Source organism: Trematomus bernacchii, unplaced genomic scaffold (assembly GCF_902827165.1).
Source record: "Trematomus bernacchii unplaced genomic scaffold, fTreBer1.1, whole genome shotgun sequence".
NCBI classification, from domain to species: Eukaryota; Metazoa; Chordata; class Actinopteri; order Perciformes; family Nototheniidae; genus Trematomus; species Trematomus bernacchii.
Window position 1 is genome coordinate 2,012 of NW_022987670.1, and position 23,473 is coordinate 25,484.

At 40.9% G+C, this 23,473-nt stretch overlaps 1 protein-coding gene across 1 annotated transcript; it reads right to left on the minus strand.

Annotated features, from left to right (window-relative positions):
• Positions 1-18,155: 18,155 nt before the first annotated feature.
• LOC117487401 lies at positions 18,156-22,785 on the minus strand. The gene is made up of 2 exons (XM_034136014.1): positions 22,695-22,785; positions 18,156-21,892 (listed from the first exon to the last, which is right to left on the minus strand). The coding sequence occupies exons 1-2, from the start codon at positions 22,768-22,770 to the stop codon at positions 18,711-18,713; spliced, it is 3,258 nt and encodes a 1,085-aa protein (XP_033991905.1). The 5' UTR covers positions 22,771-22,785; the 3' UTR covers positions 18,156-18,710.
• Positions 22,786-23,473: the final 688 nt, after the last annotated feature.

The following is a 23,473-nucleotide window of genomic DNA, read 5'->3' on the forward strand; positions in this document are numbered from 1 at the left end:
CTACAACTAGTCCAAAACGCTGCTGCACGTTTGCTGACTGGCCGCAAAAAGCGTGACCACATCACCCCTATTCTGGCCTCACTACACTGGCTTCCAGTTCGGTTCAGAATTGATTTTAAAATCCTTTTATTTGTTTTTAAAGCACTAAATGGGCTGGCTCCGGCCTATATAGCTGAACTCCTCCAGCGCTACACCCCAGCCAGAGATTTAAGGTCTGCTGACCAGCTGCTGCTGGTAGTGCCCAAGACCAGGCTTAAAACCCGAGGGCACCGAGCCTTCGCAGCAGCTGGCCCTAGGCTCTGGAACACTCTGCCCCTCCATGTGAGGTCGGCCCAGACCCTAGGGGTTTTTAAATCTAAACTAAAAACACACTTCTTCTCTCTGGCTTTCTAGTTAGAGCGGAGCACGACTCCTGACTTTTCCGTGTGTTTTATTTTTATTTTGTTTTTAAGATATATCTGTTGTAATTTATTGTCGTTTATTGTGATTTGTAGCAATGTATTTTTATTACATGTACAGCACTTTGGCTCGACCAAAAATCGCTTTTAAATGTGCTATATAAATAAAACCTGATTTGATTTGATTCGATTTTATTTGATATCGATAGATGTCTTGTAATGCACTGTTGAGGAACCTGCGACCCAAGTTTTTTTTGGGGGAGGGGGGACGGGGTGCGTTCAAATCCAGTTTTGGACAGTCTGCCGTGTTTCCATCCCATTTCAAAGTGCTGTTCGACGCTCGGGTTTGTCAAGCGAAGCGGAGAGAATACTTACTTCCGGGTGTAAAATTCTCTAAAGCAACTACTATGAGCTGCTCCGACCCTCGGTCCTGACGGACTCCAACTTGTGTTTATTAATCAAACAAATAAATAAACACAAGGATAATGGTGTCTTATTGTTGAGTAAATAACAGTGTGTGGTTTAGAAAAGAATACAAAATTAGAAGGAAAAAACGATGAAACAATATAGATGTCAGTTTTCTGAGCCCCTACTCTCCCCCTAACTGACAGCAACAAAAGTCCTACATTATTCAATTAAAATAAAGAAGTAAACACAATAAGTGTGGCTTGATATTGAGTTAGAAAAAGGTTGATAAACGCTGTGAGAATGGATCTGCGGAGAGCATTTCTCTGCGATCCCAACTCGTCTATTACCAACGTTCAGGGAGCTCTATGCAAGTCAATGGGACTCCCTGAAACTCGACTCTAAAGGGCCCCCCCTTGCGTTGGAAAGTGACGACAGGGACCCTGACATAACGTCAACATAGGCCGAGTTGGGAGTGAGAATGTGTTGCTGAAACAGAAAAATGTATTAATAAAGGTTCCAAATAAATCAAAACAAAATCAACTTAAATGCGGCTCCTACACACCGGCCCCTAATTGTTCTCTCAGAATCAATTACTCAAATTAGCCAAAAAATAAAGGGAGCCGTAAAATGACCAACAAATAATGAATTTAGAAAAATAAAGTACATACATTACATCCCTTATTGATGTTTAAGGAAGACCTATTATTCTTCCTTCTCCAGGAGGCGGCACAGCTTAGCTATGGGCCTGTCAATAACGGAGGTCTTCGTCTGGAGCTTCACTGTACGGGTCAGACCTCTTGCATCAGGCTTGGTCTCCAGTACTCTGCCTAATGGCCACGACCCCCATGGAGCAGTTGGGTCAACTACCAGGACGACATCTCCAACGCTAAAGTTTTTTCTCACTGTGTTCCATTTCTGTCTCTCTTGGAGCAGCAGAAGGTATTATTGTGTCCATCTATGCCAGAACAGATCCGCCATGTACTGGACCTGCTTTCAGCGGCGCCTGGCATAGAGGTCAGATCTCTGAAACGTTCCCGGAGGTAGGATAGGTTGCGTTTTTAGCAGGAGGATGTGATTGGGAGTCAGTGGTTCCAGGTCGTGTGGATCGGAGGACATGGTGGAGAGAGGACGGTTATTGAGGATGGACTCTACCTCGCAGAAGATGGTTTGTAGGCCTTCATCGTCGAGGGTTTGCTGATGGAGAGTGGAGGTCAGCACCTGACGGACAGATCTTATGAGTCTTTCCCAGACTCCACCATAATGTGAGGCTGCTGGTGGATTGAAACTCCACTGGATTCCTTCAGGGTGCAAAGCGCCTTGGATTTTCCCTTCGTTTAGTGAACTCATGGCCTTTTTGAGCTCAGTGTGGGCATCCACCAGGTTTGTACCATTGTCCGATCTGATATGCTTAACCTGACCTCTCCTGCAAACAAATCTTCTCAGAGCATGAATACATGAGTCTGTGTCTAACGAGTAAGCCACGTCCAGATGTACAGCTCTGCTACTCATGCAGGTAAACAGGGCTCCATACCGTTTAACCATACTCCTTCCTCGCTTCACTTTAAGCGGTCCCAAATAGTCCAATCCGACGTTGGTGAAAGGAGGGAGGTCAGGTAGGATTCTTTCTTGTGGCAAATCGACTATTTTTTTATTTTCTGCAAAACACTTTGAGACTATTTTCCTTGCTGCAGAGTTTCCCTTTAAAACCCAGTACTTTTTACGGAGCTCTGAAACCATTATTTCTTTCTATCAACCCTGCTGACTGTGGATGATAAGAACAATGTCGTTTTAATTGTATTCCAAATACAGCTATCAAATCCTGAATTACTTTATTTACGAAGTGTGTGCCATTATTGCTATAGATCTTCTCTGGAATTCCAAAACGTGGGCTTCTGTGATTTGTCAATGCTTTAGCAACTGTCAATGCATTTGGATTTCTAGTTGGAAAAAACTCCAATCCATTTTGAGTACATGTCAATGATTGTTAGACAATATTTCATTCCCTCACATTTATTTAGTTCAATAAAGTCCATGCAAATGTGCTGAAACGGATACTGGGGCTCAGGTATTTGACCTCTCTTTGGTCTAAACTGTCCCTGAGGGTTATACTGTGCACACACAGAACATGCTAAACAATTATGTTTTTTAGAGTAGTTTGTAAAGACTGTGAATATCTTCTGTATTATGTCCACCATTCCCACTATTGAGCCGTGGTCCAACCCATGGCTCAATATAGCTGCATATTGAAATAAGCTTTTTGGTAATACAACAACCCCTCTTTATTCTGTGTACACAATTTCTGCTTCCAGTATATCTTCTCTTTTTCAGGTACATTTGCTTGCATGTCTTTTAGTATGTCATGATCAATGTGTTGCATATTTTCAGAAATATATTGGTCATTGTCATGTCACTGTCTTTGTGCTGCTTTCTTAGCCTCCTCATCTGCCTTTCGGTGTGGAAACTGGGTCCGTCCCTGTAGTGTGTGCTGCACACGTACAGACCGCCACTCTCTTAGGGAGTCGTACTGCATCCAAAAGTGATAGGATCAAATCTTTATGTGTAATAGGTTTGTTTGTGGGTGTTACCATACCCCTATTTTCCCATTGTTGTGCAAACACATGTATACATGAATACGCATAGTTGCTGTCTGTATAAATGTTAACTGTCTTCCCTCTTCCCAGTTTGCATGCTCTGTTAGTGCGATTAGTTCTGCTGCCTGTGCTGATAAGTGAGACGGCAATGATGCGCCCTTGAGTAGTTTCGTCTGCGTCACTACAGCATAAGTTCCGTCAAGATTCATCTTGCATGAACCGTCAACATACATTGTTATGTCTGCATCAGGGAAGGGAATGTCAGTCAGGTCTGTCCTTGGTAGCAAGGACAGACTCTGTTCTCAGTTTCTGCGATACAGTCATGTGGTTCCCCATCTATCTCTAGCTGGATTTAAAGTAGTACATCTCTCGATAGTGAGATTTGTTTGTGATAGCAACGTAGCCATGCATGCTAAATGTCTAGCTGGTGACATATAGGTTTGTTTATTTTGTAACAATAGTACGGACACTGCGTGAGTTACTTTTAGAGTTAATGATCTAAAGAGCACTATTGTTGCAGATGCCTGTACTGCCATGGAGGCTGCTATTACTGCCTGTAAACAAATGGGCATGGCTCGAGCTATGGTGTCTAACTGTGAGGACTAAAATGCCACTGGTCTATTTCCCCCCCCATGCAGTTGAGTGAGTACTGACGTCATGAATCCAATTCTTACAATCTGCTGTCTGAACAAAGGTTTTGCATAATCTGGTTACATCTATTCCCATTACTTTGAAGGTAACACATGGTTTCTCTATGTGAGCCAGCATTAATTCTACTGTACCTAATTCTAAAATCTCCACTTCCTCATCGGATGAGCTGATAGACACGTTATCTGAACTTGCTTCTGTGTCACTGTCAAGGTCTGAGTCATTTTGTCTTAGGTCATCTTGATTTGGGTTATCTTGTTTTTGGGTTAGTCTGTTCTGTAGTTGTTTCTGTTGTTTGACTTTCTACGTTAGCCTTTTTCATCTGTTCAGGGTCTGTGTTTGTGTGTGATAAATGAATACATGACCTGATTCTGTAGATGCACTTAGCTTTAGTCATGCCTGCTCCACCCAGTCCTCCGTTCCCTCCTGCGGCTTTCTTCATTTGCACTGGTTTCTCCAGTGTCCACATTTGCCACACAAAAAGCAACTTTCCTTCTCCTCCCCGTCCTCCACCTCGTGCCCCACCTCGCCCTCCACCTCGTCCGCCACGGCCCCGTCCGCGCCCTCTTTGATCACCTCGGAAAAGCAATTCAACAGAACATACATCAGAAGTGTAATCATCAGATTCATCCTGTGTTAAAAACACGGCAGTTTGCTTTTGTTTTTTATTTGTATTTTGTTTGCCAATTTCACCACATTCAGAAAATCAGTCACATTCCCTGATATATTCATAACTGGCATAACGGGCATTCTGAATGTCTTACCTGACCGTGTGTTGCTGGGTTCCCCCCTCATGCTGGCTGTTCTCTGCACGGGAGCATGAGGGTCGGTGTGTGGAGGTGTAGGGCGGAGCATGAGGGTCGGTGTGTGGAGGTGTAGGGCGGAGCATGAGGTTCGGTGTGTGGAGGTGTAGGGCGGAGCATGAGGGTCGGTGTGTGGAGGTGTAGGGCGGAGCATGAGGGTCGGTGTGTGGAGGTGTAGGGCGGAGCATGAGGGTCGGTGTGTGGAGGTGTAGGGCGGAGCATGAGGGTCGGTGTGTGGAGGTGTAGGGCGGAGCATGAGGGTCGGTGTGTGGAGGTGTAGGGCGGAGCATGAGGGTCGGTGTGTGGAGGTGTAGGGTGGAGCATGAGGGTCGGTGTGTGGAGGTGTAGGGCGGAGCGGGTGGCCGAGGCAGCGGAGTCGGTGGGGGGGCAGAGGGGTGAGACGAGCAGGAGGCCAGGGGTCCGAGGAGATCCCCGGGGTGTTGAGCTGGTGCATGGTTTTCATCTATCCATTGCTCCTGCATCACAGCAGGTCCCACAGGAGGGAGATACGGAGGAGGGGGTTGGCGGCGTCTGCATACCACTTGATCGTCAAGTTTCTCCAGTTTCTCGGAATAGGGGAGATTAGGATACAAGTTATACAAAACCTCATTTTCTGATTTCTCTTTTTCTGAAAATGCTGTTTCCTCAGCATTTTCCCTTTCTCTCCGTCTCCTCTCTACCTCTCTCTCATGTCCGTCCCTTCTATTCCTTGCTTCGGCTAACCACATCATAGCCCCTAATAAATCCTCTTCTTCCACCCTTTTTCCATTCCCGTTACATTTGTTCTCGATGCTATCAATCAGTTGTTGGCTCCTCTACCACTAACCTCCCTTTCCCTTTACACTCGTTCTGTGCTTCACCTGCATCCATTTAGCATCTCCTGATATGATGACTATTTCTGTTTCTATCTTCTTCCCACGGGTCTCACTGCAGCATGAACCCATGATTAGACCTCTATAGTTTTACCAAAACTAAGAAAAAGTTGTTCTATAGTCCTCCCACAAACTATAAAACTCCCTTAGTTTTCCCCAAAACTAAGTAAAACTGCCCTATAGTCTACGCATAACAAAACTCACAACGGTTTTAGCAAAACCCAGAAAACTAAACTGTCCTAGTTTCCCCCAAAACTAAGTAAAATGCCTATAGCCGTACCTCGTACTATAAACTCACAATAGTTTTAGCAAAACTAAGAAAACTAAACTGTCAAAGTTTTCCCCAAAAATAAGTAAATACCCAGTCGTACCTAGTAACCCACTATAAAATAGTCGTACCTTGTATCCTACTATAAAGCTCACAATAGTTTTAGTAAAACTAAGAAAATGTACCCTATAGTCCACCCTCGAACTATAAGATCCTTTAGTTTTTTCCGAAACTAATAAAACTGGCCTCTAGTTTGACCCACAAACCATTTAAAAGTACTTTAGCTAAGTTTACCTGTGTCTTTCTAGGACTTTTTTGGTATCCTTCCGCGAACCAGGGGTTTGAAACCAAAACGGTGCCTGTATTGACGTTCTCTCCTGTGTCGGTAGTTCAAGGATCCGTCACTCCTCTCCTCTCCAGCGTAACCTAGCCCCCCTATTTACCAAATGGTTTCTTTGTAAAGGAAACAAGGTAGGGGTCTTTTCGTAAGAGTCTCTTGACTCCCTGTGCACAGTGTCAGGCTCGTTCGCTCGGAGAAAAAAGGAGATCTTGGATCCGGCTCGAAGGAACAATATGTTAGAAAAATATCACTCGACACCAGGTTGAGAATCAATGATCAGGTTCTAGTTTATTCTTGCAAGAAGTTAAATCACATACAAAGGATACGGGTTAACTCACACACATGAGGTATGTTGCTCAAAGGAACAGCAAAAAACTTCAGGCGTTGTTGGAGCAGAACACCTATTGTGGTGGCTGATAGCCACCCCCTCTGCTACGCGCCGTTCATTGGATGAGGCTGAAATCTCTATTAAATAAAGAAAGGAATTGAAAACACCGGAATCAAAAGTTATAACAATTATCTGAGTTTACTTCTGGTAGGAAACCAAACACATATACAAGTTATACAGAGTACTCCGGACTTCAGGCCTGTGATGCGGTTTTACAGGTAGACAGATCAGCTTTCAGAAAACGAGAAGTATGGACTCCTTGTGTTTGCGCTATATAATCTCCATTCAACCCTAAAAAATAAAAATGTATTTTGAAACAATTAGCTTATAAATAAGTGAATACATTTATAGACTGTATGGCTTCTCTTGAGCCCGAGGACGGCCATGACCGCTCTTGCCTTGGGCTTGAGGATGCCATGTCGCTAGCAGTTTCGGCAAGCCTCTTCAATGACGAGGTGGAGGACGAGGCCTCGCTCACTCTCGAGGAGGCTTCCCACTCCTCTGCTCAGAGCTCTCTGCAGGGCATGGAAGACGCCTCCATGGCGGACATTATTCGTGCGGCCCTGGCACGCTTGCAGCTTCAGGTTCCGCAGGCCGACTCGCCTCAGGCTAGCACATTCTTCAGGCGTAACCCTGCCCCTGTCACTCTCACTGTTCCTCCTTCAGAGGAGTACCTGAGGGAGCTCCATGCATGCTGGAGAGATGCCAGGGCCCTCTCCCACTCTGGCTCCGATGCCCGGACCTTGGCTGCCATGCAGGATCCGGAGAAGGTGGGGCTGGGTCGCATGCCACCCTTACGCAAAGAAAATATATTTCCCCATATGTTAACTGTCAATATATTGCATTATTTTGTTTTCTGATTTACTGGTTAATTGAAAAGATTTAATAAAGGAAATCTTGCTGTTGGCTACACCAACTGATACTGATTAATAATCAACATGAAAAACATATTTATTCATATCTACAAAATATATTGAAGATATATAGAATAATATATTGTGTTAATATATTACAATATATTGATATATAGAATAATATATTGTGTTAATATATTGCAATATATGGGATAATACATCAGTAATTGCCGCTTTCCATATATTGAGTAATATATGTAAATATATATAATATATTGGTTGTGTATATATGTGAACATACATTTACTATATATTAACATTTATATGGGGACATGTATATACTATATATTCACAATTATATGGGGACATGTACTATATATATTCACAAATATATGGGGACATGTATGTACTATATATTCAGATTTATATGGGGACATGTATTGTTGTAGCAAACACCTTGGTGGTGGCTTTAAAGCCCCCCCCCTCCGCTACGCGCCGTTCGTTCGATGAGGCTGGTTTTATTTAATAAAGAAAGGAATTCAAAACACCGGAATTAAAGGTTATAACAATAATCTGATTTTACTGGTAAGAAACAAAACACGTATACAAGTTTTACAGAGTACTCCGGACTTCAGGTTTCTACTGCGGTGCGATACAGGTATCGGGACCAGCCAGTCAGCAAACAAGAAGCATTTTACATGCATAAACAACAGTATTCATATTCATATTTTGGGGCGGAGATGTGTTGACTTCTTCCTTCCCATTTTACTCCAAAGCGAATCAGAGAGTCCGTGGGGAGGAGCTGTGTGAGCTGCTCACTCCCCCAGGTGTTTTTACTGGTTGGATTCACTTCTGGTCGGGTCCAATACAGCGAATCAGAGTTCTGAGAAAAAGTGTGTTTTCTTCTGAGATTCGGAAGTTCACAACGGCAGAGTCAATCTTATCTCTGCACCTATATTCACTCCCTTACTTTCCCAAGGAATATTTCACACAAACTATTCTTTCCCAGACAACCAAACATTGTACACAGATATATTGATGCCCAGAAAGAACCTTGAAAAGAATATGTGTGTGTGTGCTGGTGGGAGGAGGTGTAAGGGTGTGTAACAGGATCTCTGGGTCAGTGAGTTGTAAGTGAGAATACAATATGTATATATGTGATTACTTAAAACAGTTCAAACAATACATGTTTACTAAAATACAATTCAAAATAATACATGTTTACTTCAATACAGTTTAGAACCATATCTGTTTACTTTAGTATGTAGAATATATTCACAATTATATGGGGACATGTACTATATATATATTCACAATTATATGGGGACATGTATGCGCTATATATTCACAATTATATGGGGACATGTATGCACTATATATTCAGATTTATAAAAGACCATGTACGTACCATATATTCTGAACATGAGTGCAATATATGTTCACAATGAGGAGAAATGCATGTTCTGATAAAAAAAATCTTTCATTTAATTTCAAACCTTTATTTATGCAGGTGAATCCCATTGAGATCATTGATCTCTTTTTCAAGGGTGACCTGCTGCAAGTAGGTTCCACATGAATACATATAAACATAACAGAAAAACAAAAAAGGACATCATACAGCATATTTACAGTGACTACAGTTTACATAGCTAGTAACATTTACAGGTTCCAACAGTTTCCGATTGGATAGCATCTATCCTTGCTTTAAAAACATTTAGTGGAACCAAATTGCTCAGACTGTTCCAAGTTAGCGGAGCTGCGCATCTAAAAGCTATCTTCCCTAAGACAGTCCTAGCAGTTGGCACATTTAATAAAACCACAGCATTCGATCTCAGGCAGTAGCCACTTACAATTCGCCGTGAGATCAGGGAGCAGATGTAAGATGGAAGTTTCCCTAACATGGCTTTGTATATAAAAATGTACCAGTGACTGAGCCTCCGTACAGTTAGTGAAGGCAAACCTGCCCTTGCATACAGGGTACAGTGATGGGTTAATACTTTACAGTTTGTCACAAATCTCAGTGCACTGTGATAACAGTCTGAACCTGCCAGCCTGAACGCAATATAAAATACATTTCCCTGCATTTTGTAATAAATTATTACATTTTGCAATGGTTATTACAAAATGTGTGAGTTGCCCTTTTCAAAAACTGTAATATTCATTATGTAACCATAACCAAACTGTAAATATATCCCAAAATTGATGTTGATATACATGTTGGCTAATGAATATGGTAACACTTGATCTAGTTTTGGGCAATGAAAGATATTCTACTGAAATATTTTTAAATTATGATTAAGGATGATTCATGGTTGAATAAATAAATAAACAGTTGTAATGTTATTGTTTGCAACTCATTTTGTAATAACCACAGCAATATGTAATAATATATTTCAAAATGTGGCGACATGTATTACATATTTGCATTGAACTTGTTTATAATGGGCAAATTATTACAAAAGGAGGTGTTATTACATAATGAAGGGAAAATGTATTACATTTTGTATAGGTATAGTTAATAAATGATGCATTGTTGTTTCACCTGGTGACAACTTTAAACATGAGCTGATCACTCATTAAAACAATGTCCGGAACAGGGCCAAAAAAACAGTCTTGTACCCTATTTGATCGTCAATCTTGTTTTTTTCGTGCCTTAACTCACAAATTATTGTGTTAATGGATGTTCTTATATCTGATGTCTTGGTCCCTGGATGGTGGTTTACTACAGCATCTGTGGAACAGAACAATTACAAATAATTAGAAGTTCACAAAAGACAGCAGGAATTATAACAATATCCATAATATCTATATTAAAGCATGGGCTGGCTTGGTGAATAATGTGGGAATACAAATAGTGGAAGAATAGGCTTTGTACATTTTCGTCTGAGTGTGGCGCTACTGGTTGGTATATTTTATGGAATTTGGACCAAGCATCTGCATCTGTAACAGTTCTGTTTAAAACTTTTTTAAATGTAATTGCATTCATCTTTAAAGGTGGGGTAGGTAAGTTTGAGAAACCGGCTCGAGATACACTTTTTGTTATATTCCATGGAATGCTCTTAACATCCCGATAGCAATGAATATCTTAAGTGCTTTGACAAAAAATCCATAAAAAAATATCATCTGTGGAAGCCGTAGTACTGTAAAAAGCACGACCAATCATTTTAGCCGGCCCGGCTGAAATGACTGGATGGCCTACCTGCCTGTCAGCCTTCCATCTGTGCACAAACTTATCTCGTGCCCTCATTGGTCATGTGCGCGTTTGTGTGTGTTGGAGGAGGGGCTCTGTAAGGAAGTGGCAGATTTTTTCCGGCTGTGTATTTTCAAATTCTAGCGCACCCAAGCTGGTTTCTCCAAAATTACCTACCCCACCTTTAAAAGACTACTTTTATTGAATGAGAGTTTTACCTAGCACAATGAGCCTGGGGTGGTGGGAAGGGAGAACTGGGCCTCGGCATCGGCAGGAGTTGTAGTCGCCTATGAGTATTAGAATTTAGATGAACAAAGGCATAGAAAAACCCTGAAATATGTACTGACACAAAGCTACAACCCTCGATTTTGTAAGTAGTAGTAGTAAATACATACGTATATACAATATACAACAATACGCATAGTGCAATTAGCAGTACCAGTAATAAAATAACTGAATAAATAGTAGTAGAACCTTTATTTAGCCAGGAAAATCAATTAAGAACAAATTCTTATTACAATGATGACCTGACAGGAGGCAAAAGGCGTCCTGAGGGGATGGGGTTTGGGAGGAAAAAAATAAAAAGACAGACTCCGGGCACTACAGAACCCAGGAGACAACACAATGACACAGAGCAGAGATGACAGGCATAGCAGTTAAACATATAACATCTCTAAAACAATATTGCTGTGGTTCAATCTGTCATTAAAATAATATAGAACATTCATCCATTCAATCATTCATTCCTTCATGGCAAGGATAACTAAGCTGAATAGTGAATAAAGTGATATGTGAAAAGTAAAATTACAGTGAAATTAAATGACAGTGCGTTCCTCACCACTGCGATCTGGCTCCTCTGTCCTCGTGTCTTTTGGGTCTGATTCCTCACCACTGCTATCTGGCTCCTCTGTCCTCTTGACTTGTGGTTCTGCAGGCTTAGTTCGACCTATGAATTTCAACAATGCTCCTGTAAAATATATAGATATATAGTATTATGGATCAACATTAAAATAACATACACTGGAGAGCAAAATGTGAAATGCCATTGACTGTAGGCTACATATTATCCACACAATTGTCAGCAGGGGCAATAACAACTAAAATGTGAACTAACTTGAATGCATTAGTCCACAACACATAGCCTAACTAATGTTAGCCTACATAGTTACTAACATCAGAACACATAGACTAACTGTGGTTACCTCACTTAACTAGCTCATCATCTTCACCAGTCAGAAGATGTCCGTTAGCCGCGGGGCTAGTTTTCGCTATGTTAAACTCCATTGACTTATGCTAAAAATGTTAGCGATCTAAAGGTCCGCTATTTTTGGCTGTTTTGGGTTGACTTCAGTTGACTGTAACATCGAAAATCTTCGAAATTGAATGTTCACAAAGCTGCGGACCGGTTATACACTCATACACGAAGGAACTAACATAGCTAATTTAACTAACGTTAGCTAATGTAGCTGTTGTAGTGCCGAGAGACGGGACATACGGATTAAGCAACTAGACTACTTGTAGTGTACATGCAGAATTATTTCAATTTAAAATAGTTTTAAATGCTCACACACATACCTGACTCTCGTGCTGTATTTTCCTCTCGTTTCTTTTTAATTTTCCGTTTCGAAGCACCTGATGAATGCTTTCTCTTTGACACTCAGCGACAGAATCAACAGACAGAGGCAGCAACGCAGATTTGAATCTGCCAATCAGATCAATCTATTGCTGGAGAGGGGGGGGGCCTCCCCGAAATCTGTGAGATTGATTGGTGATGATCACTGGCACGTAATGTGTCCAATGAGAACGTTAACACGTTTTAGAGAGTTATGTTTAGCGAAGACGGAGGTCAGCCACTGTCAGCCGGAAGTGGCGCATTCGAATACTGTTTGGGCTGTCTGCCATGAATGGGCTGCATTCCACTCCAAATAGCCGGTCGGCCGTAATATATGCATATATATATATGCGTGCATATATGCATATATATATGCGTGCATATATGCATATATATATATATATATATGCATATTTATATATATTTGCATATATATATGCATATATATGCGTGCATATATGCATATATATGCGTGCATATATGCATATATATATATATATATGCATATTTATATGCATATATATGCGTGCATATATGCATATATATATGCGTGCATATATGCATATATATATGCGTGCATATATGCATATATATATATATATATATATGCATATTTATATATATTTGCATATATATATGCATATATATGCGTGCATATATGCATATATATGCGTGCATATATGCATATATATATGCGTGCATATATGCATATATATATATGCGTGCATATATGCATATATATATGCGTGCATATATGCATATATATATATATATATGCATATTTATATATATTTGCATATATATATGCATATATATGCGTGCATATATGCATATATATGCGTGCATATATGCATATTTATATATATTTGCATATATATATGCATATATATGCGTGCATATATGCATATATATGCGTGCATATATGCATATTTATATATATGCATATATATATATGCGTGCATATATGCATATATATATGCATGCATATATGCATATATATATGCGTGCATATATGTGTGTGTCTATATATATTTATAAACTGTATATTATTTTCCATCATTCAATGGACAATTTTTACTTTTTTAATATATAGGCTACCATCAAACATATGTTCATATATAAAGTGGGTAACTATACAAAACGAAGTGAGATAACTGTTTATGAATATCTGTTCAATTTTATGTAAACTTGTGTAACTCATGAAAGATAAATGAGTGTTTCAATAAAACTATTACATATAAATGTATAGTGCAGTTTTTGTTTTCATTGCAATATATATTTTTTATATGTATCAATATATAGCCATACATGGCCCATGCATATATTGCAATATATTTAAAAATATAAGGACTACTTTCCCATATATGGAAATGTATGATCCAGTATATTGTATTATATTTACCAATATATTACAATATATTTTTGTTTCATAAGGGCACCCATTGAGCATGCCATCGCCTCCCTGATTCTGGCTCCTGATGAGGCTTTGAGGCCTAATGCCAGGTGCCCTCGGCCTCAGTGCAGGGTCACAGACGAACTGCTCTGTAGAACCTCCGATGCAGCGGCACGCATGGGTCGTATCGGGAACTCCCTCTCCCATCTAATGCTGGCTGTCTCTACCTCTCTGCAGCAGGCTCCGGCTGAGCCTTCTTTGCTGGGCCTTTGTGATGCATCACTGCAAGCCTTTGCCCTAATGTCTAGGGAATTGGGACGAATTATGTCCTTATTGGTGCAGACTCGTCGCCAGGTTTGGCTTGCTCAGTCACCACTGACGGAGACATGTAGAGAAGTCCTCCGTAGTGTGCCAGTCGAGCCAGGGGAGCTGTTTGGGTCAGCTGCCTGCTCCCAGCAGGCCCGGGGGCCCCTCCGCTGCTTCCAGTTAGTGAGTAAGTGCTTGGATTCTTCATGACATTGTTGGTATAAGTAATCCAGTGCTTGAAGCACCGCCTCTGGCGGTCAGCAGGGATGAAATAGAACTTAAAGGGGACCTATCATGCAAAATGCACTTTTGTACGTCTTTTATACATGAATATGTGTCCCCGGTGTTCCAGGGAACTCACCAAGTGTCAGAAAACACAACCCTCTCTATTTTCCTCCATACCCAAATCTCTAAAAAAGGGGCTGCAACGGATCTGATAAAAACTGATCCAGATTTGAACACTGTCCTGACGTCAGGACAGTGGCGCTACGGCTATTGGGCCAACTCCACCAATCAGGAGGAGACAACCACGGCATTGCCGTTCGAAAGCGCTGGAGACGTTGTAGTACATATGCCAGGCCTCTAGATGGTGCTGTTGCTCACAGAATCTGCCCTTGCTAAAACAGATCTAAAAAATGTCAAATTGAGCGAAATGAGGCATGGCTAAAATGCATGATCTGTTTGGTATTTTGAAAGAAAAAAGTATAAATATGCCTTATATAGGTATGGTCCTACACTATATTATTCAAATATAGCATGATAGGTCCACTTTAAGTTACGACTGTAACTACGGTTCTATGAATCCCGGATGACCGCAAGACTATCCTGTCACTCAGAATCCTTGTGTTCTCGCGAGAAGATTCTGGGAACAGATCCTCTGACGACACCGGCAGATATAGCCCGGTGTCACGTGGGGTCACAGGTGACTTTGTTGGTATTGGCACTCGACCTGCGCATGCGCGTGATGGACATATCCAGTGCTTCAAGCTCTGGCGGTCATCCGGGATTCATAGAACCGTAGTTACAGTCGAAACTTACGTTTCTTCACACGAGCGTTTCCCGGAATAACATACCCAACTTCTTCTTTGGTTTTAATGGCAGAGAGCTCACTAACTTGAAGGTGCATTACCGCCACCTACTGGGTTGAACAATAAATAATAATAAGAATTTAAAAAAGGAAGAAAGTGATAGAAAAATAAGGAAATAGGCCCAGAATTATCCAAAATAATAGTAACAATAATAATAAATATACATTATTAATATACATTTTTTTAAAGTATTAAAAAGGGAATACTTGGCAGACTGCTAAATAACATTAAAGGTGCATTAGCGCCACCTACTGGGTTAGAGTGTGGACTACAAAAAGTAAATAATAATAAAGAAAAAATGGAGAAAATTATAAAAATAGTAAGAAAATGGGCTAGAATTGTGTATCCATAAAAGTAATAAAAACAACAATAATAATAATCAATAAAAATAATAAATACACTAAAATAATTATTTTTCTTAGGACCAGAATTCCATATAAAAAGTACTAAAAATTAACCAGAATTGTCTCTCGTTTTCCATAACAGTACAAATTAAAAATTATAATAAAATAATAATTGATAATTATTATAATTGCTTGGTTTCTTCTAGTAACTTACATTAAAGGTGCATTACCGCCATCTGTTGGTTTGAATTATTCTGTTTTTTTAAACAATGATTTATTTTAGTGTTTGTCACAGTTTTATCATCATATTATTATTTATATTGTTTTGATATTATTTAGACTTTTGTGAAATGGTATTATTGTTTTTGGAAACAAGACGGTGCATCTCAAATGATTTCCAATGGTAGACACTTCTTTGTTTTTTGGAGAATGATTGGAAAACTATTTCTGATTAACCCTTGAATACTCTGTTGTGGCAATTTAGCACTCATAACAGGAAAGAATGAAACAGAGGAATCAATAAAACACAAACACAGATATAGTTGATCAATTATTATTTCGTTGTACAACAAACAATAATAATGAGGAAACATTACCTTTGCTCTCAAGCAGTCATACAGTAATGCTTCAACGAGTCTTTCACATCATATATAGCAGCTGTAATGACCACACACACATATTACAACATGCAGCCAACCACACGAACATCCGTATCACATGTATGTTCCAGATGTCGGAAGGTCATTATCTCATGACGTCTTTAGGTGTAATTGTACCTTGTCAGCATATGAACCTTGGACTTCCTCTGACTTTGGCGTCAGCTCACTTAAAGTTGATAATTAACAAAGAGACGATAAGCCTCTCTAAATCCGGAAACTGTAATTTAATAACATACAGTCTTTGACCAGGTCCAAGACTTGATATAACAACTCTTATTCATATTTAATTATTGGAGGGGTTTAAGGGGAAACGGCCTCTTTGGTGTAACTGATAAAAACAGACTGCAAGACTCTTTGTAAACCACTGGTTTAACAATACAAACCACTAACAACATTATATAAGCGAGTCCTGTTATTATTTAGAAATGTCTGTACCTGAAAGGTGACAAGTACTTACAGTAAAGCTATGTCTGATAAACGTAATGCAGTAAAATATACAATATTTCCATCTTAGTTCTCAGTAACTTTGCAGAGAAGTCAGAATAAAGTCCACACTGACGAAAAGCACGACAGACAAGACTTGAGGCAGAACAGCATTTATTTATTGTTGATTATTTAATAGTTTCTCCATATGTCAATCAAATGTAATCAAATCAGGTTCTGTGTTTCAAGACGGCAAGAAAATGAAACTAATAGTAGATACAAATGTAAAAATAAGAAGTAAACCGAAAACCAGAGCAGTTAAAAAAAAAAGAAACGTGTAAAATTGGTGCAAAAATGTTCCTTCGAAATTGTTCTTCTTTAATCTCACTCTACTAAAACTTGTTGTTCTGATTTAAATCTCCCATTTCCATTTGTCTGAATTATTGTTTAATAGCGTCTCCTTGATCCAGCAGAAGTCACCTTATTACTTCAGGACACTCAACATCATAACAAAGTCATTAACATAATACACATACATATTTTAATCTCAAAGAAAACAAAACGAAGAGCAGAAGAAGCTCAAACCTTTAACAAGAAGCTGGTAATAATGTTTTAAAAACTGCATTGAACAATGTCAACGCGGTGCAGCGTCAAAATAATTGAATTTAAAGAACAAAAACATTAAAGTAAATAAAAAACACAATTTTGAATGTTCAGGTTATTCATCGTTGGTGGTAATGGTGTCAGGACGTTCATGAATTCTGCACAAAACATTCACACTTTAACATTTGTTCCCACACACGGTAAACTTTCCTTATTAAACAGAACATGCAAAAAACTCCTGCAGGAATACAAGGTGAAGAAGAAAACAATAAGCATTATTATCATTCACAAAAGTTCAGACCTATGCTGCGTTCACGCTAGTGTTTCACCGCAGCTCTCAGCTGTGTTTACTCGCTGTTACAGCCACAGCTTCTACTCAGCTGTAGTGGCTCGAGGTGAGACCCGCAACATGAAAAAATACACGCAACAACCAGTAAACTTAGTATCGACCATTTATTATTATTGAGCCGTCTTCTTACTTTAGAAATGAAAAAGGTATGGAGGACTGGCCAAAAAGAACAAAAGGAAGGTGGGAGCCCGAGCCAGCCACACCATGGGCCGTAGGACCCAGAGCTCCGCCCCTAACTAAAAGTCAGGCGTAAAACCTATGGAAACAAAGAAAGCCGCGAAAACTGGACTACCAAGTCCTCCAGGCTAAATATAAACAAGTCTACAAGACACAGTATCGCTCAAGCCCAACTACACAAAAAGGGTCTTCAGAGGAGAGTGTTACCCGGCCTCAGAAAAGGTGAGAGATCCTTCTCCTCCAGCTTCTCTTTATATATCCGTGACTGAGTGGAATTGGGAACACCTGGGCAGAGGCGGAGCCAGGGGCAGACCAGAGAGAAAGAAGACAAGGAGGGGGAGCACGTAACACTCACGTCATTCAAGCAAGACAGGCTGTCGAGGGGGCGGGGCTTATCACCATGTAGATACTATGGTAGATACAAACAACAACAAAATTAACATATTTTACAGTGATTTAATTGTAATGCATGTTTCAAAAATAATGCTATTCTAACAACATACTGAAATCGGTTTGTAAGAACCATGAATTAATGCTTTGAAGAGTGTGCTTACAAGACGGGAGGAGAAACACTTTTTTAAATGTGTGTTTCTTGAATAGAGATGGGATCGATCAGGCTAAGCTAACGTTGTAACTGCTCCGTCCACACTCACAACAACGTCCTACAGACACAGATAAAGCAGTGATTGTATTAGCCATGCCAAAGATAGTCTGTGGTTTGTACACGATGCGATTTTGTACGCCCAAAAATCGCATCGCGTCCAGTGTGACCGCACCATAAATAATTTATTTGTCGAATCGTTTAAGTCTCTGTCCTTGGGATGAGCTTTTATTTGCACTTTATATTTTTGCCCCAGTGGTGGAAGAAAGTCGTTTTTTTACTTTACAAATGAGTGAATCCATCCGAAGAATCTATGAGAATGTTTCTCTTGTGATTGTGATGTTTTGATAAATGTTTGTTTTTCTTGGATTGTGTCTTAATATTTGTCATTGTTGCTAAAGGAATGCCAGCTGCCGAGACACAAAGTGAAATGTCCGTAATAATTGCCTAATGCAAAATCGTAGGTTATATCCGAGTGGTGGCTCGGTAATCGTGCCCATCATTCTCTGAAGCTCAATGTTTGAATCAAGCTCATCAGCGATTCCCATCAACGCGATCATAAGCCTCTGGACTTTATCGGATTTCTCCATGTCTTCAATGTTTTCCGTTGTCTCTGTTATTTCCTCTAGCTTGGCTAACGAAACTTTGATTTGCTTTTGCAGATTTTCAATTGTCTTCTCAAGCTGCTTTTTTTCTCTAGAAATCTCGCTTGTCATTGACAAGCTTTTGGTTGTTATCTTATCTAAAGCAACAAAGAACCTCTCCGTGCTTTTTGCCCCCATTTGCCAAAACATCTGAGCAAAGCCTCCATCTTCCTCATCCCCACTGGAGTCAGCAGCAGCAGATGATTGGTTCTGTGCAAACAATGCAGAATTATTGAATTTGAAGTGAACTGGCAGCCCGTCTTCTGTTTTAGGACATGGGACACCTGAAGCTTTGATCGCCTCTAGAACTGGTGGGCGTTGGCCGTCTGAGAATGTCACCAGAACCTGGAGGTTTTCTTCCACATCTTTGCCAAAGATTGAGAGCACAGAATCAAACACATACTTCTGTGATGGTGTGAGCCGAGCTGAAGAAGCTGGAACTACAAAACACACTGCGTCAATTTCACTGACGCCACGCTCGGCAGAGAAGAGATTAAGAAGCTGTTCTGTGATCTCCTCGTCTCTTTTTATGCTTGTATCTCCAAAACCTGGAGTATCAACAATGGTCAGAGAGAAAGGGATTTTAAAGTCCTCTTGGTGGTTGATGTTGTACACAGTGACTTCAGAGGTCTGGCTCTCAGCTTGAGATCTCGACTGGTCCTCATCAACTAACTTGAATCTGAAATTGTCCTTCCACTCTACACCAACGATGTAGTTGATGAGTCCATTGATCAGAGTGGACTTTCCAGATCCAGTTGCTCCAACAAGCATTATTGTGAGATTTTGTCTCTTGCTTTCTTCGCCAAAGTTGTACCTCCGGCATCCATCAACTTCCATGTCTTCTTCTGTCAGAGGCAGTTTGTAAACTGAGGGAGATTCAGAGTTGATCCTTTTGCTTTTACTTTTGAGGGATTCTGTGAGATGTGCAGGTTTAGTTGTGCGGACATTAACAGCGATGCTTTCTTTGCTTCTTCCAGCTGCACCACAATCACACCTGACCCTGACAGCGTATTCTGTCTCTGGCTGAAGTCCTGAAATGATCGCCTTCTCAGCTCCCGCCTTCATTTTCTCCCAGTGGAGATCTTCCTCTTTCACCTGTTGGTCTTGTTTGGCGTACTCCACGATGTAGCTCAAAACGTGGACATCTTGTCCGAGCTCAGCAGGTTTCTCCCAGCTGACTGATATCTCACGTGAGTTAGATTCAACGTGGAGTTTTCCAGGAGGGCTGCAGGGTAAGGTTTTAATGGATCCACTGACTTCATTGACTGGCCCGGCACCTACTGGTGTCTCTGCCCTGCATCTGAACATGTACTCTGTGTTAGGACTCAGGCCGCTCACTGTGACTTCTTCAGCTTTGGATGCTGTCTTTTGTTTCCAGCCGTCCTCTCCACTGACACAGTACTCAACAGAGTAGGAGGTGATGTCCTCTGCTCCAAATCTGGGTGGAGAAATCTTCAGCGTCACACTGTTGTGGTTTATATCACTTCCTGTTACTGTTGCAGGCTTTGAAGGCAGCTTAAAGTTCTCATTGACAGAAAGGCCGTATGTATAAAGGTAGATGCTGGCACCTCTCTGTGTCTCGTTTGTTAAACCCACCGTCAGAAATGTGATGTTCTTGTTCTCCTTGTTGGCCTCTGCAAAATCACTGAAGAGCTTTTCTTTATGCCGCATTGCTTCCCTTTCTTTTCTTGAGTTGTACCATTGATCTGGAGGATGTGGATCTTGGGCTTCGTCTGGTTTCGGTGTTTGTTTAAGGTAGTTTGATAAAGTTGAGAGGTACAGTTCATCACTTCCCAGCGAGGTGAAGACAAAACACACAGCATGCTCTGCTTTGAGAATTTCTTCATGAAGATCATTTTCGCTCGGAACGATCTTGGTATTTTTCATCATGTTGGTGTATGACTTTAAAAAATGTATTTCCCTGACCTTACAGTCCATCCACTCGTTCAGGTCCTTGCTGTTGAAAGGAGAAGAACATGTCTTCCTCAGGATCTCTGCGAGCACAGCTTCTTCTTCTCCTCCTCCTCGGATTGATGGAAGTTTCTTTGCCAGGGTTTGTTGGAATTCCAGTTTGAACTGAGAGCACTTCTGTTTAAAGGTTTTGAGTTTTTCTCCAATCTGTGGGAACTGCTGTGCAGTTTGGGTTCTCAGTGCATCATTGCACCTCATTTCCAGGTGACTGAAGTCCTCCAGGACACTCTGACATTCTTCAACTAATCCTATACTTATCTGACGGACAAGTTTAGCGGCAGAAGAATCTAAACATGTCAGAGGCAAAAGCCAGACCTTCACTGGTACTGCGTTTTCCCCGTTGGCTCCCAGCAGCTTTGGCAGACTTTGGTACACCTCTACTGCATCCTGAAAGGATGTTGGAGGTTTCTGGACTAAAAAGTCTCCAAAGAATCTGCAGGAGAATTTCTCAACATTAGCTTTGTCCTTGTCTTCCATTTTCAACAAGCCTTCGCCCTCTATTGAAAGGGAGGGAATGTTCTTGATCATCACCTTCAAGTTGCCCTGAATGTCTCGATGGTTCTCGTTGGCAGACACCTCACGGTCAAAGACAAAGAAGGCTTGAGCCCCATAAAGGATACCTGTGACTACATGTGTTGCTATTCCCTTTTCAAAGACATATGGATGCTTAACATTTTCTCCTCCGAGATGATTCATGGACAGTTCATGGAACTTTGTGGTAGTTTTGTACTTCAGAGTTACTCTGGCATAATTTTTGGAAGTCTTGCTATCGTTCAGGTATTTGGCTGATCCTTCAACCTCTACCAGTCCACTCAAGAAACTTGCCTTCAGTGATGCTTCAACATTTAGTGCTTTAGATTTGTCCTCAATTGATTCAGATGCAACTATATTACAATCATTATAGCGCTGTGGTCTTTCTCCAATATGATTTTTAAGGTCATCACGGTCCCACAAAGTGATTCCTGAAAAAGAAGAAGCAAAAATCAAGCTCCCACAAACAGAAACTACAAACTGACCTTATAGTCTGGTTGTCAGCAGTTTTATGATAGAAATGTATAGCAGGGTCTCCAGCACATAGAAAGGACCGGATGCTAACTTGCATATGTTGGGATATTTGTAAATTTAGCATAAATGGTGTGCTTTGAAATTATTGGGATTATATCTTATGCAGACAATTGAAAAAAAAAAACGACATGTGGCGTCAGTGGAGTACAGCGCTTCGCGATTGTCAAGCGCAGGGCTGCTGTACAGACCGACGTTAACAGCAGCCCTGTCTGTGTGCACACGGAGACCGACTCTGTCGTCCGGTGAACTAACCGCCTTCTGGAAAAGCTTCACATTTACGTCGGTACGCAAATGCGCATTTCAGATTGTTGCCGCGCATGCGTACCTGCGTACCAGTTATGTGCACCCCTGGCTATATAACATGTTGTTATGTTCTCTCCACTATGACAGACCCTTTTAATTGTGTCGCACTTTTCTTTGTGTTAATATTTCAGGTTTTGGCAGCATATGGGCAGCTTTATGAGGGAGACATTATCTGGATGGTACCTTCCAGACAGGTTCTACCATAAGTTAGAAAGCCTAATAGTGTGGGGTTATGGCCTATTAGCACAGACTGAGAGTGATGGTGACCTGTCTCACAGGGGATATTTGAGAGTCAGGGCCTGATCTTAGCCCATAATGAGGGCTGTGGCAGTGAACCGTCCCAGAGGAGAAACATGAGAGATGGGATGATGATAGTAGAGGTATGTGAGTTCTCACCAGGAACGAGTGAGTCTTTGCGGCAGTCGTACAACATCCCGATGCTGAAAGGCCGTCCGAGCGCCGCAACCTCCATCGTCCCGCTGCCTTCCATCGCTTTGAAGGAACTGCAAATAATCGATAACAGCTTGTTAGTTAAAGGTCACCTATTATGCCAAATCCACTTCTTCATGTCTTTTCTACATCAACATGTGTTCCCTCCTGTCTGAAAATGAGCTGATCAGATTTTGGCCACTTTATGATGTCATAACGATGTTTTGTCTTGTCTAACCATTAGCCAATCAGCAACCAAGGTAACCCCCCCCCCCTTATCACCTGAATCTCCTCCTAGAGCACCATTGAGTTCTTTGTAACCAAATCTCTCTCAGAGGGGCGTGGGGAGGGGCTCCTTATTTTCATCTGAAGTAACAGACAGAGAATCAGCACTTTGGAAACAGGGCTGAAACAGAGGGGATTATGGGTAATGCTGCAATGACCTGTTGGGTGTTTCAGCCAATCAGAGACAGGCTCTGGATATATCTGAGACCTGTGATATATTGATGAAAAACAGTATAATAGGGGACCTTTAACTTCAATGATTTGGTAATATCATGTCCAACCACCCTAATATTAAAACGAATATTAAAGCGTCAACGACGAGACGCACAAAAGGACTCAATGAATTGAAAGTGACACAAACACACTGGAAAGGGAAAAAGGACTACAAAGCAACATTTACACTGCAGTGTGTTAATTAATAAATGTATCTATTTATTCCACACGCTCCTGCATTACTTCAC